Source organism: Myotis brandtii, unplaced genomic scaffold, assembly GCF_000412655.1.
Source record: "Myotis brandtii unplaced genomic scaffold, ASM41265v1 scaffold9, whole genome shotgun sequence".
Taxonomy (NCBI): Eukaryota; Metazoa; Chordata; class Mammalia; order Chiroptera; family Vespertilionidae; genus Myotis; species Myotis brandtii.
The window spans coordinates 1,302,237-1,316,602 of record NW_005371693.1 but is presented as its reverse complement, the minus strand read 5'-3'; the positions used below and the strand labels follow the sequence as shown (position 1 = coordinate 1,316,602).

The window sequence follows — 14,366 nt, the reverse complement described above, 5'->3', positions numbered from 1 at the left end:
TATACTACATATGTGTAAATATATATACAGTGAGTATATAGATAGATAATAAGATATGTATTTTATTAATCAGGCATACACAGTACATAAAAATAAAGAAGACAATATTATTTGTTGGCATACAGATGAGTGTTAATCCAGAGCAATGAAGGATCAAGCTGCTCCCAAGAAAGTACTCCTTTGTTACTAGACATCATTATTTTGGCTGATCTTATTTGTTTGCTCATTCAACAAATATTTAGTGGGGGTGGGGTACTATGTGCAAAACACTAAATCTGGCCATGTTTGCTGCAGCCATAGCTAAGTCATGGCCTTCAGGAAAGTAAGGATGTAATGAAGGAGTGACAAAGATTCTCTCCTTGACCAAACTCTACTCAGGCTCCCCTGAACTTGTCAACTAGGCCTTAATTTTTGGACTCCCATGTTGACCTCTGCATTGTTTATTTTAGCAAGGATCCTTCCAAGTCAGTTTAACCAGAAACCCCATCCTCCATATCTGATCTCCCTCACTATCTCCCCTGTCCCTCAAGTGATGTCTGATCACACCAGCCTGCCTTCAGCAAGAATCCTGTTGGGGGTGTTAGCCTAAACCCCCTTCCCATGCTTGTTTCCTCTTAGAAATCTTTCATCCACTGACCCCCACCCTACTCCTTGTCTATAAAGTCCCACTGTCCCATGCTGTATTTGCAGTTGAGTGAAATCTCTCTCCCCCACCACCAAACCCCATTGCATAAAATCTTCCTCACCATGCTTTAACAAATGTCATGAATTAATTTTGTTCTTTAACAGTTAGAACATTATTTTTTTCTTCTAAGGAAGCAGATAGAACCATGAATGTAAGCTAGAATAAGGTAAATGATACAATAATGGCCCAAGCACAATGCTCTGAGAATGAAGACGCAAGGATGATTGACTCAACCTGACAAAGTTGAGAAAGGCCTTATGAAGAACTTGGCTTTTGAACTAAGTCTTAAAGATAGGAGGAGAAGAGGGGAAGACTAAGACATAGGAAAGACAGGTATTTTATTGAGTGGACAGAATGAGGAATGGCAGGGAGGCAGAAAAGTTGATGATTTGTTTAGAAAGTAACTCAATGTGACTCACTAAGGATGGGTTGTTGACGAATATAGAAAACAATTAGACTAAAAATGTAGGTGATGGAGACCACAGAACACTGTGCTAAAGAACGGACCTTTATTCTGTTGGATAACTATTAAATGTTTTTGAGAATAAATGATTTGACCCTCACTTTAGGAAAAATGTGGTTACAGTATAAATTGACATAGAAAAGTCATTTAGCAGCTAAAATGGCAGTAACCCAGGCAAGAAATGTTAAAATCAAGAAACTAGGATGGTGAATGGGATTGGCAGGGAACGAAAATTCTGGAGACATCTGGTAAAATCCACCATATCTGGTAACCAGTGGGAAGAACAATTTAGCTCTGCCAGGCTTCTAGCCTCGGTAATTGAAGGGATTGAAGAGGAAGGTTTGAGTTGAACACTGCAGTGGCTTGTGTTTTCCAGGATAAAATTGGAAGAGTTGGCTGCCATCCATTGACAGGCTGCTGTTGTCCAGATACCATCGCAAAGCTCCTTACAAACATTAATTCAACTCATTCTCCTGGCAGAGGACAGGTGACCTGCCCAAGGGCACACCATGGAGTTAGGAAGTGCCAGAGCTATGACTCACAGAGAAGCTGTCTGACTACAAGCCTATTTTCCCAAGCACTCTGATATGCTCCTTCATTTTCAAGTGTGTGTTTTGAAACTCAGAATCGAGAATAATCTTATCCGAGCAGAAACAAAACCTTGTATTTCTTTGTGTCCCTGACACCACCAAGCTCATGCTATGTGTTCAGTAAGTACTTGGCTTAATTGATTTTGTGTCGGGGCTGGGCACTAGAGGGCATCATTTAAAAACAGAACAAAAGGTTCTTAACGTCTTAAAAATAAAAAATAAAAATCGCGTAGTTATGCTTTCTTCTTCCTTCTTCTACACAAATACGGAGTTTTGAAACATTTTGTTTGAAGGAAACTGTTTTTGTTAAAGATAATGATTGTTTTTGACATTTTAATTAACCCAGAGCCCACCAATCAAACCTTCTCATAAGCAAATGTTTCAGTGCTGTCACATGGAGTTGACATAGTTCTAGGCTTCTAGGCAACAGGAATGAAACATCATCTATAAATTGGTCTATGCATCCTAAATCTTAATTAGAGTGAAAGTAGATTGAGGACTCCCATGACTGATTTTATAGATTCCTAGGGTCTGGGGTCTATGGACCAAAGAGTAGCCAGTGTCTATTGAGCTTCTACTGGGAACCAGGAACTTACCTTATAACCACCTTGTAGGGGAGGTATTATCATCCCCATTTTATAGGTGGGATACCTTTGGGAGGCAATTTTTTTCTCTTCTCATTGCCTTTGATCATATTTCTATTCAAAATTAGCTGTCCAAAGTGATTTGACCACTGTGGAATAAACAAATGTAAGTTTATGCCCCAGGCTTCTTTTCTTCTGTGGTGGGTTTCTTTTCTGCAGGCTTCTTCTCAGCGGCTGGTTTCTTGGTAGCTGCATCCTTTTTCCCACCAAAGGCTTCTTCTGCTTCTTAAGGCCAACAGCCTTCTTTCCTTTCTTCCCGACCACAGACTTCTTGCCTGGAACCCCCTTCTCATCTGATTTGGCTTCTAGTGCTGCTGCTGCTTTATCTACCTGAAGCTTGTGGTTCTTGGCCTAGAGAAGAATGGTGTTCCGGTGCATGGTCTTTGCATATGGGTTTAGCTTCAACATGATTCTCAGGTTTTTCAGTGGATTCTTCTTCAGGACTCTGTGGTGAATCTTCTTGCGTGGTGCTTGGAGGGCTCTTTGGATCTCTGGGCTTTTCAAGATTCTGCTAAGGTCTGTATTGAGCATCTTGCGCATGGGAAGGTTGTAGTTACTCTTGAGGGAGGCAGCTCTACGCCAAGTGCCATACAGCTCATCTAACTTGCGGAAAGCACTTTCAGTCCAAATGCAGAAACGGCCCACATGCCCTCCAGGTGCAAGTTTCAAAATGTTCAGTTTGCTTACATTAAGCAGAGTAATTCCAGGGATGTTTCTGAAGGCTTTGATGATACCGTTGTCCTCATTATAGATGATACAAGGTCCCCTGTGCTGGATACGACGACGGTTTCTCATTTTGCCCTTGCCAGCCCTCATTCGCTGAGAGGCATAGACCTTTTTTATATCATTCCAGGCCTTAAGTTTCTTAAGAAGCAAAACAGCCTCCTTGGTTTTCTTGTAGCTTCAACTTTATCTTCAACCACCAAAGGAAGTTCAGGAACTTCCTCAGTATGGTGACCTTTAGACATGACCAGTGCTGGTAAGGCTGAGGCAGCGAGGGCAGAGCAGGTGGCGTATCGTTTCTATGTTGTGTTTACTCTGAGGTGCCAACGGCGCCAGGTTTTGGTTGGTGTAAACATGCGGCCCCCATGACACATATTTCCAAAAGCTCCCTGGCCAGAACAATGAGTTCCACCACCTCAGGCTCTGGCAATTCGAGCCACAGCTCTGCCAGTTCCCCAGGACTCAGCACTGGTTTGATGACCTAACAATTCACTGACAGCATAAGGCTGTCTATTGTTTTTGCGCAAGTTGATGTGAACAAAGTTCACAATATCTGGTTGAATGGGAGTCTTGAACACAGCAGGCAAAATGACATTTTTGCCAGATGTTTCCCCCTTTTCAGAGTACACAGGTATCAGTGTAGAAGCACACACCACGGCAGGGAGAGGAGAAGGCCATACTCCTCTCTACCCAGCAGCTCACAGGAAAAGCTTTGGGAGGTAATTTAGATGACATCATGAGAGTGGGGCTCCATGATGGGATTAGTGTCCTTATTAGAAGAGACACCAGTGAGCTTGCCTGCCATCTCTCTCTCCAGGGACCATGTAAACTCACAGGAAGATGGTGGCCACCTACAAGCCAAAACAAATGAAATCAACCTTGCCGGCAGTGTAGTCTTGGACTTCAGCCTTTAGAACTGTGAAAAATAAATTTCTGTTGTTGTAACCACCCAGTCTATGGTATTTAGTTATGGTGGCCAAGCTGACTAACATGGATTTTCCTCTTTCAATGGAAGGCAGTGATACCTGTAAAAGTCACCTAGTTTACCAAGGCACAGTGGTTTTATTAACATACTAGAGGCCTGGTGAACACTTTCGTGCATAGATAGGGTCCCTGGGCCTGGCTGGCGATCGGGGCCGACTGGGGCCATCTTGCCTAGTCCTGATCGGGGCTGGCTGGTTGAGGGGTTCGGGGGGAGGGACTGTGGGAAGTTGGCTGTGGGAACTCACTGACCACCAGGGGGCAGCTCTTTCATTGAGCGTCTGCCCCTGGTGGTCAGTGTGCATCATAGCTACTGGCCGGTCATCCGGTTGTCCAGTTGTAACAGTAGCTTAGGCTTTTATAATATACTAGTGGCCTGGTGCACAGATTCATGCATCGGTGGGTCCCTCGGCCTGGCCTGCACCCTCTCACAATCTGGGACCCCTCGGGTGATGTCGGACTGCCGGTTTCAGCCCAATCCCTGCAGGCCAGGCCGAGGGACCCCACTGGTGCACAAATCCGTGCACTGGGCCTCTAGTGTGCATGTAAGATTTTTGGTTAATCTCTTCCCGTCCTTCCCTCTCCCTTCTTCCCTCTAGATTCATCAGTCTGTTCCATGTTTCCATGCCTGTGCATTGAACATCTGTCCCCTGGTGGTCAGTGTGCGTCATCGCTACTGGTTGAACAGTGGAATGGCGGAACGGTCGGACACTTAGCATATTAGCCTTTTATATATATAGATAGATAGATGTGCCCCACAAATTATGATCTGATTGAGACCAAGGATGTGAAAGCCATGTTGAAGTTCTCTCACCTCTCATCACATGTGGAGGAGGAGTGCTCTCAAGTACAGAAGCTCCTTTCACAGGCATTGGGATCCTTGGCGTTGGTGACGGGTGGGCCCAAGATGGGAGTGGACTTGGAGCAACTTTGCTGCCATAATACAGGGCACCTGGGTAGAAAAACCTGTTTCCATTAGTTTCCAGGCTTACTTTTCCATGTAAGTCTCTTACAATTTCAACAATTATTCATTCAGACCCCAGAGGTTCTCAGCTAAGGTCTTTCTCAGTTAAGGTCTCCTCCCATCCTTTTTATTCCTGAGTTCTCTCTCATAGGGCTTCCTCTGTCATTGTGCTGTGGGCCTACTGTGGGGTTTTCCCCCAGAGTCTGGAACCTGGGCTGGGTTGCAGCAGAGGAACTGCCCCATGGAGCTGGGGAAGGACCTCATGTCTTCAGCACAGGCTGCAGGGATAATGTCCAGTCCAGCCGCTGGAGAAGTCCCGGATCATGGTCAACATCATCCTGATACATTCCTATTCACCTACCAGAAAACAATCTGAGCAACGTAGTTTCCCAAAGAGGTTATCCTACTGGTTACAAAACTTCATTTTGCTTTCTGATATCCAGTCAGTCTCCTGTCTTTGAGAAACAAATACCAGTTCACCTAGGCATTTTATTTAGGTGATACAATGTTTCCTAGATATGCCAGTTTAGCTAGAGCAGCGGTTCTCAACCTGTGGGTCCTGAACCCCTTGGGGGTCAAACGACCCTTTCACAGGGGTCGCCTAAGACCATCAGAAAATACATATCTAATTACATATTGTTTTTGTGATTAATCATTATGCTTTAATTATGTTCAATTTGTAACAATGAAATTGGGGGTCACCACAACATGAGGAATTGTATTAAAGGGTCATGGCATTAGGAAGGTTGAGAACCACTGATCTAGAGACATTTAGCTGTGAGGCCCCAGACTAATGTAACAGGAGCCCAGAAGTCAGAGTTCTTTGAATCCCAGGCCACCCTGGTGTAGTTGGCATCTAACTTGGACAAAATTAAAAATTCAGAAAATGTCCCCTTTAGTATATGTAGGTCATTTTCAAGACTATGTTTCAGGAGTCCTCAAGAAAGAGAGGAAGGAAGCAGGAGAAAAACCAAAGTCTTTTAAACTTGGCTGCAGCCCCCTTGGATATGCCTTGGGACTTTCCCCAGAGCACAGAGATCAGGGATAATTTTCAGAAAATTTCTAGGTTCTCAGCTTTCACATACACTTTTTCCTAAGAACACCCCTTTCTCCTAGTTTGCAAGCAGAAGGCATACTTTCTCCTGCTTTCCCTCACCAAAAGCCTCCCTGAAACCAAAGCGTCCACTTGAAAATTGGTGTAGTGCCAAAAAAAACACACAAAAAAACAATTACTCCAATGACTGGGAAACAAATTCATTCGAAAGTCAAAAAGTTCCAATTCTTACTTTCAACAGAATTGGAGTAGGGCCCAAGCTGTCATCTGATATATTATTAAAAATAAAAGCTGTGGTATATTTACACAATGGAATACTATTAGGCTGTAAAAAGAAGGATCTCTGACCATTTCAACAGCATGGGTAAACCTAAAGATTATTATGCTAAGCGAAATAAGCCAGAGAAAGACAAATATCACATGATCTCACTTATATGTGGAATCTAATGAACAAAATAAATTGATAAACAAAATGGGTCCAGAGGCATGGATGCATGGAACAGACGGGAAGAGATTAACCAAAGAATTAGCCCATGGACACAGGTAATGAATAGTGAAGGCCTGAGGTGGGATAGGGGCTGGGGGAGGGGGGCAAATGGGGGACATCTGTAATACTGTGGACAATAAAAATAAGTTAAAAAATAATATTTCAATATAGATCCATATGTGAGTTTTGTCATGTAATTTCAAAGAAGTTCAGGTAAATGAATGACGTTGCCATAACCAAGTGCTTTCTATTTCTACCTACTTATCAAAATTTATAATGTTTATCAGGACTTACACCCATAGAACACTTTTTTTTAAAAAGTAGAGTTACACACATGCAATATACAGATCTTGTAACATAGAAACCTACACCTGAAATCTATATGATCATGTTGACCAATATCACCCCAATAAATTTTTTTAAAAGTAGAGTTGATGCTGAATCTTGTCTCTTTTCAATCTACTAATGAATAACATTTACCATATATACATGAAAAATACAGTCAGCCACATTAAAAGATGATTTTCAAGAAAATAGGACATTCTATGTATATAAAAACTTAAAGTATATTATTTTGACAAATTGTCTACTCATAGTAATTTTCATAAAATTCAATCCAGAGGAAAACTTTGAACACTCAGAATCTTATGGTCACAAGAAATTGAAAAGATTTAAATTCGTATACATATTTCCCTTGCATAGGAAAAAGATTATCAACAAAAGACTATAAAGCATAAAAATATGTTAGGATATGATTCTGCCAGAGAAGTGGAATGGAAATATAAGTTTGACTAGAAAAAAAGAACACTATAAAATTTATAATAATGAAAATAGAATTTGTTCACGTATTTTTTTGTGGATGATGGTAAGTCTCAAACCAGGTATTCAATTTCATTGGCTACACTTAAAAGAGTTATACCACAATTTCATTATAAAAGTTCAACCTTTACAATATGCCAGGCATTGAATTCATTGCAGGTACTTAAATAAGGTGAAATAAATTTTAATGTTGATTTTTTAAAACTTATGAAGGGGTACATAAGTTTTTAAAATTCCTTTGGAAAACATGTGAGCACAAATGTTTGAAGATCAAGGGAATAAATTATCCTTAAAGTAAATTGGCAGGAGGAGCTCAGCAGGGGGAGGAGGCAGGAGATACAACATAAGCCTGGGAGCTAGAGGTGGAGTGGGAGTGGGAGAGGGGCAGAGGTCCGAGGACCTTTATTAAGCCTATGGAAGCTGACCCTTAGTGTTTCCCCACCAGACTGAAACACTGACCTGAGCAGCAAGAATGGTCTTGTGGAGGGGCGTCGGCCAGCATGCGCTCATTCCCACCTTCACTCTCAATCACCATGGCAGTGAGTGGAGTCACTATGTGATGTTCCAGTGACATCTGCAGGATTGTTTTTGTAATTTTCCTTTTGACAGCAGCAGTAGGAGCCAGGCTTCTGTATTCAAGAAATAGAGATATTATAGAGCGTCACTTTATTTAAGGCTGAGGTAAACTCCCACAACTCCATCACTTCCAGTGTCCAACCAGGACCCTGGGGACCACAAGGAAAAAGAGAACTAACTTAGTGTTTTATCTACTCATGCAGTCCTAAGGACTTTTTTTTAATAGACATGATTTTTTAAAGAGCAATTTTAGGTTCACAGCAAAACTGAGTGGAAATTACAGAGATTTACCACCATTATTAACATCCCCAACATAAGCACATCTGTTATAATCAATAAACCTACATTGACACATCATTATCACGCAGGTCCACAGTTGACATTAGGGTTTATTCTTGAGTTACACCTTCTATGGATTTGGACAATGCATGACATGTATCCAACATGATAGGATCATACAGAGTAGCTTCACTGCCCTAAAAATCTCTGTGCTTTACCTATTCATTCCCACCCACCCTCCAGCAAGCACTGGTCTGTTTTACAGGGATTGTTTTTTGAAAATCAATATTTAACTTTTGCAGCAATTTACTAGCTACCTTTAAATCCATCCAGTGTGCTTCTGTAAAGGGACAGAAATATTTCTTGCTCACTTCAAAGCCACAGCTTACAGCCATGTGTCTGTTTTATAATCTTATTGACATCATGGATTTTCTCTGTGAGTAGTTAGTTATATTCATTTTCTCCAACCCAGTTCAGATGATCTGTTCCATTTCCCTGAGAATCTGATAGAGCAGGTGGAGTGGTCTATCATAATTTAAATGATAATTTTAGCCAATACCTGTATGTAACTCTGAAGCAGGTGGTCAAAGAACCACCCATAGAAATATAGTTTCTATATTGGAGAGTTTCAGTGCAGGTCAGCAGAGAAGCCAGGGATGAAACAGATGACTATTAGGGAGCCCTTCCATATGTGAGATCATCTATATATATAAAAGCCTAAGTGACTGTTATGACTGGTCAACCAACTGGTCGCTATGACATGCACTGACCACCAGGGGGCAGACGCTGAATGCAGGAGCTGCCCCCTGGTGGTTAGTGAGCTCCCACCAATCCCCCATTGCTGGCCAGGCTGAGGGCCCCCACCTGTGCACGAATTCATACACCGGGCCTCTAGTAATCACATAATTGTTGATTTCTCTTTGGACAATAACCCATTCAGTCACAGACAAAAGTAATTGATGGTGACACAATCTGGACAGTAATTTCTTTTTTTCTTTAAATCCTCACCCAAGGATATGCTTATTGATTTTAGAGAGAGAGAAGAGATGATAGATGATAGATAGATAGATGATAGGTAGATAGAAATGTGAGAGAGAAACATTGATTAGTGGCCTCCTATATGCCCCAACTGGGGATTGAACCCACAACCTAGGTATGTTTCCTGACTGGGAAATGAAGCTGCAACTTTTTATACAGGATGATGACACTCCAACTAACTGAATCACTTGGCCAGGGCTGAACAGTGATTTCTGCTGGAAGTGGTGGTGGGGGTTGAGTTGGAAGAAGAATAAGGGAAACTTCAGAGATGAAAAAAGTCTATTCCCAGAACTGGGTGCTGATTACATGGATAATGAATATAAAAATTCATTAAACTGTTCACTTAAGGTCAATGCACTTTACGCACTTTACTCTATGCATGCTAAACCTCAAAACAAAAGAAAATAAGGGTGACTCAGCTTTAGTTGAAGTGCTTGGAACCTGTGGAAATTAATCATCTAAACCCTGCACTAATTTGCTGCATTTCTTGGTTCTAATCTTTTTGTGTATTACCTCCAAATCTCAAGGCAAATCATCCAGTTTTGCAAATCCCTGTGGTGTATGTACTTCTTACCGCTCAGCTAGGAGTTGGTTGATGGTCAGATAGGCCCACAATTTCCTGGTGAAATCAGGATCTGCATGCTTGTCTTTTGATAGAAAATCCTCCAACTCATCCATTTGGGCCAGAGTCTCCAAGACTAACTCTGTGTTGGCCTGGACAATGCAAGGTTCAGTTCAAAGACACCAGGGGAGCAGAATTATAGTTAATCAATTCACAGTGTTTCATACCTACCTACTGTGATTGAACCAGGGTACTCTACAACTCTATGGGAAATGTAAAATAATTAAAAAGGATACAAAAGGAGGAAATTAAGTACGTACTTCCGGAGTTTCCAATTGGTCTGGGGTGAAAAAGGTAAGAATTCACACAATAGTTGGGAAGATGGCATAGATAATCTCATGTCTTTCCTTTCACTATTGCTTTCATTCTACATACATGGTTCTTGGGAGGCAGTGTTAGCCTATTAATACACAAGATGGATTGTATCCAGGGGACCAGTTAGTATTTTTAGAATAAGCAGATAAGCTGAAGTACCGAAGTTGCCGTGATAATGCTCTGTAATTGCTCTGATTTTGCAGGGTCAAATTTTCCTGCCACCACAATCTCTGAGCCTCCAAAATAGTTATGGAAACTGTTTTGAGTGACGTCCGTGACTGACGTGTGGGGATAGTTGAACTGAACATTCCGGAGCAATGGAGTAGAGACCTGGTTGTAGAATTTCTATAATTCATTAAAAAAAAAAAGAGAGAGAGAGAGAGAGAAATCATTCTTTTCATGCCACTTTATAGGTCTAAAGCATTTTTCTCTGAAATTCTTCAAATGCTTAACAGATATCTCTTATTCTCACAGGATCTCTGTGGAAAACTATGGGACAAGAAAAATTCTCATAATTACCAGACGAACTGAGACATAGAGAAGATAAAGAGACTGCTAAGAATATTACAATTGACTTAATAAGAGCCCAGCATTTTTTTTTTATCATGACCAGCATGAATAGCTAACGAACACTCAGAATCAGAAAAGCCAGCTAGGTTGATATTCCCCAAATTAGAACTTATCCCTATCTGTTACCAATTTTAAATTCTGTGCCCATCATTGATAGATGATAACTGGTACTGACAGAGAGGGGGGTAAAATATGTTCTCCTACATCTTTTTCTTGTCCATTTAGTCAAAGTAAACAAGTAATTCATATTCTTTATATTTAAGGAAACTTATAGGCTGCAGCTTGATCTGTGTTACATTATAAAAAGTTGATATCTAAGATGCCAAGGTACTTTAAAGGAAAGACATGGTCAAGCTGATAAAAAGGACGAACTGCTTGGAGGGACTGTAAAGCCATAAGAAGCTCTGCTGGTGCCTCGGAAAACTTTTTCAAAAAGTAGGGAAGTGACCATCGCATTACTGCCTCTCATCCCACTGTTAATGCAGGTGTACAAGTAGAATGGAGTGCCTGAGAAAGGCATGAACACTTTCTTTTTCTTGCAACCAAGTATAGCTGAAATGATGACAATTTTCACTTAAATTTGGCCATCTTCTTTTAGGTATCAGATATTGCTAACTGAATTATTTTTGAGTGAAGAGAAAAGAAAGGAACAGAAAAAAAATGTTACCTTGAGCTGTAAAGATGTGTCCTGGTTTCCATAAATCCTTTGAGCAATTCCTCGGTTGTCATTGGATAGTCTCTTCAGAAAATCATAATCAACATCAAACCCTATCCCCAAACTGAACAAGGATATGTTGTCTCGTATGTTCTGCTTTACATTTTTCTGAATTTTTGACAACTTTAGTTCACCTAAACAGAAAGAAAAGAAATGAGGAGGCAATGTTATCCAGTTTTTGGAAAATCCATGGAGAGCAGTTTAACAAAATTTGTCAAAATTAAAAACTCACTCTTTGATCCAGTGACTCAATTACTAGGAATTTTTCTTACAGATGTGTTCATACATGTTGAAATGAAGTATGGGCAATGGTACATCCTCTATAATAAAAGGCTAATATGCAAATTGACTGAACAGCAGAACAACCGGTCGCTATGATGTGCACTGACCACCAGGGGGAAGACACTCAATGCAGGAGCTGCCCCCTGGTGGTCAGTGCACTCCCACAGGGGGAGCACTGCTCAGCCAGAAGCCCTGAGCCAGGCTCACGGCTGGTGAGCACATTTCTTTTCTTTCTGTTTAGGTGAACTAAAGTTGTCAAAAATTCAAGAAGCCTCTCCCACCTCCAGGGCAGCGCTAAGGATGTCTGACTGCCAGCTTAGGCCCACTCGGACATCCCCTGAGGGCTCCCAGACTGCGAGAGGGTGCAGGCCGGCCTGAGGGACCCCCCCCAATGCACTAATTTCATGCACCAGGCGTCTAGTAGTAACATAATTGGAAATAGCCACATATTAGAAACAAATGTACAACAATAGGGAGATTAGTTAAATTATAGTACATTCGCCTAGGCTGTGTGGCTCAGTGGTTGAGTGTCAACCCATGAACCAAGAGGTCACTGGTTTGATTCCCGGTCAGGGCACATGCCCAGGTTGTGGGCTCGATCTCCAGTAGGAGGCATGCAGGAGGCAGCCAATCAATGTTTCTATCTCCCTGTCCTGCTCTCTTCCTCTCTCTTTCAAAATCAATAAAAATAAACTTTTAAAAAATGGTGGTATATTCAAATTGTGAAATACTATATAGTTATTAAAAAGAACCAGGCAACTATATATTTATTTTGAATAATCTTAAAGAAACATTTTAAAGGGGAAAACAATAATAATTGATATATGTAGGATGTATTTGTATATATGCATGCATGTGTGTACGTATATATGTGTGCATGTATTCAAATATATGTGTATATGTATGTATATGTAGTAGGCAGACATGCATAGGATATCTCTGGAAAGATACATAGCACAAGAAATTGGTAATGAGTGGCTGCCTCTGGGGACAGGAACTGGAAGGTTGAGAGACAGGAGTGAGAAACTGACTTAATTTTTTACTTTATTGCCTTTTCTTCCTTCTGATTTTATTCTAAAGTTCATTTTTCAAGTAATCTGATCCAAGGTGGAGAAAAAAACAATGAATCTGCAACAAATACATAACAACTGCCATTCTAGTTTCACCATTAATAAAACGGTTGCTCTTTGTCTTTCTAAAGCTCAGGATGCCATCATCATGATCATGTCACCAGTTTTCCTCCCACTGAGCTGTCAGGAACAGGTTAGATACAGTCCTTGTCCACATAACAGACAGAAACACAATTAAGCATTCACTCTTCCTTATATTTGTTAGTGTAAGGAGACAAAACAAATAATAATACATGATAGAAGCAGGGAGATGTTGAGCTATTTTGTGAATAAGAAAAATGGTCAATATACAGGATGTACTGGACAGAAGTAATTTCTCTGGTTGCAGTGAGGGGCTGGGGGAAGTGTGGAGAACAATAAAAATACATCACTGAGGACTCCAGAGGTACAATTGGAGACCTGGATCAATCCTCACCACACATATGCCCATTCACCATCTCCCATACCTTAAGTTGAGGAAATAAATGCATTTCACTAGTATGTACTGTATTAGCAATCGTCATAGCACACAATTACAATAAAAATTAAAGTTTCCCCACATTACACAGGTGACACCGAGGCATTCAAGGACATCACTGAAAAATGTCCAGGCACTGGTCTAAACAGGATGAGTGTTTCAGGGTCAAAAGAAGTCTTTTTTCATAGAAGCACACGTTTAAAATCATTTAAAAAGTCAGTTTAATATCTAAATGCAATTAGATTTCCTGCTGTAAATGAATCACATTCCCAAGAAATGGCAGCAGAAATATTTGTACTAGAAAACTGAAGTGCTACTTGCCTACTGTTGGATCGCCGTCAGAAACCAAAATGATCAGAGAGACTGAGTTGGGGTCCAGCAGTCCCATGTTATTGGCTTCATTCAAAATAAAGATGGCCCGCAGGAGCGCCTCGTTGATATTTGTGCCTGATAAAGTTATATAAAGTAATATAACAATGTTCTGTTATATACTCTTTCTTTGCACAGAAACAATCACATCTTGGGTTCAGGTTCATTTGTCTGGTAACTACTCAAGAATAATTTATTCCGTACCCAAATCATTTGATTGTTTTCCAAGTGACACCAATTTTGCCCAGGCCGGTAAAGGCACCCCTGTGGGGTAAATTATTCCCTTTGTAGTGTAAACTACTTCCTTAGAGATGAGTTGGTCCTTTCAAAGCATTCTGTCATTTTGTTAAACATAAAATTGAAGGTACCTAACCCAGCCTTGTTGGTAGACTTGAACACTCCTCCGAAGCCAGTTACATTTTACGCTTTGCAAGTAATGAGAAGGCAAATGTCATTTACTGACACTCTTTTCTGAGGAAGGTTAAAATAATTAAAAGCTTGTGTGGGATGAGTTATGTATTGTACTTTTGCAATGAACTTAGTATTCATCATTTAATAATAAATGTATTATTTAAGACAGACCATTGCAAATGTATTATTTAA

The 14,366-nt window shown here is 40.8% G+C and overlaps 1 protein-coding gene and 1 pseudogene across 1 annotated transcript in view; both read right to left on the bottom strand.

The window, feature by feature from the left end:
* The window catches only part of ITIH2 (inter-alpha-trypsin inhibitor heavy chain 2), a 38,096-nt gene that overhangs the window by 4,441 nt on the left and 19,289 nt on the right, over nt 1–14,366 (bottom strand). The window contains exons 11-16 of the mRNA XM_005885303.2: nt 13,716–13,841; nt 11,478–11,659; nt 10,400–10,585; nt 9,878–10,017; nt 7,870–8,039; nt 4,901–5,038 (exon numbers count right to left, since the gene is read on the bottom strand). Coding sequence (XP_005885365.1) covers nt 4,901–5,038; nt 7,870–8,039; nt 9,878–10,017; nt 10,400–10,585; nt 11,478–11,659; nt 13,716–13,841 — 942 coding nt within the window. The remainder of the gene's footprint in view (nt 1–4,900; nt 5,039–7,869; nt 8,040–9,877; nt 10,018–10,399; nt 10,586–11,477; nt 11,660–13,715; nt 13,842–14,366) is intronic.
* Nucleotides 2,413–4,255, bottom strand: LOC102246321 (annotated as a pseudogene).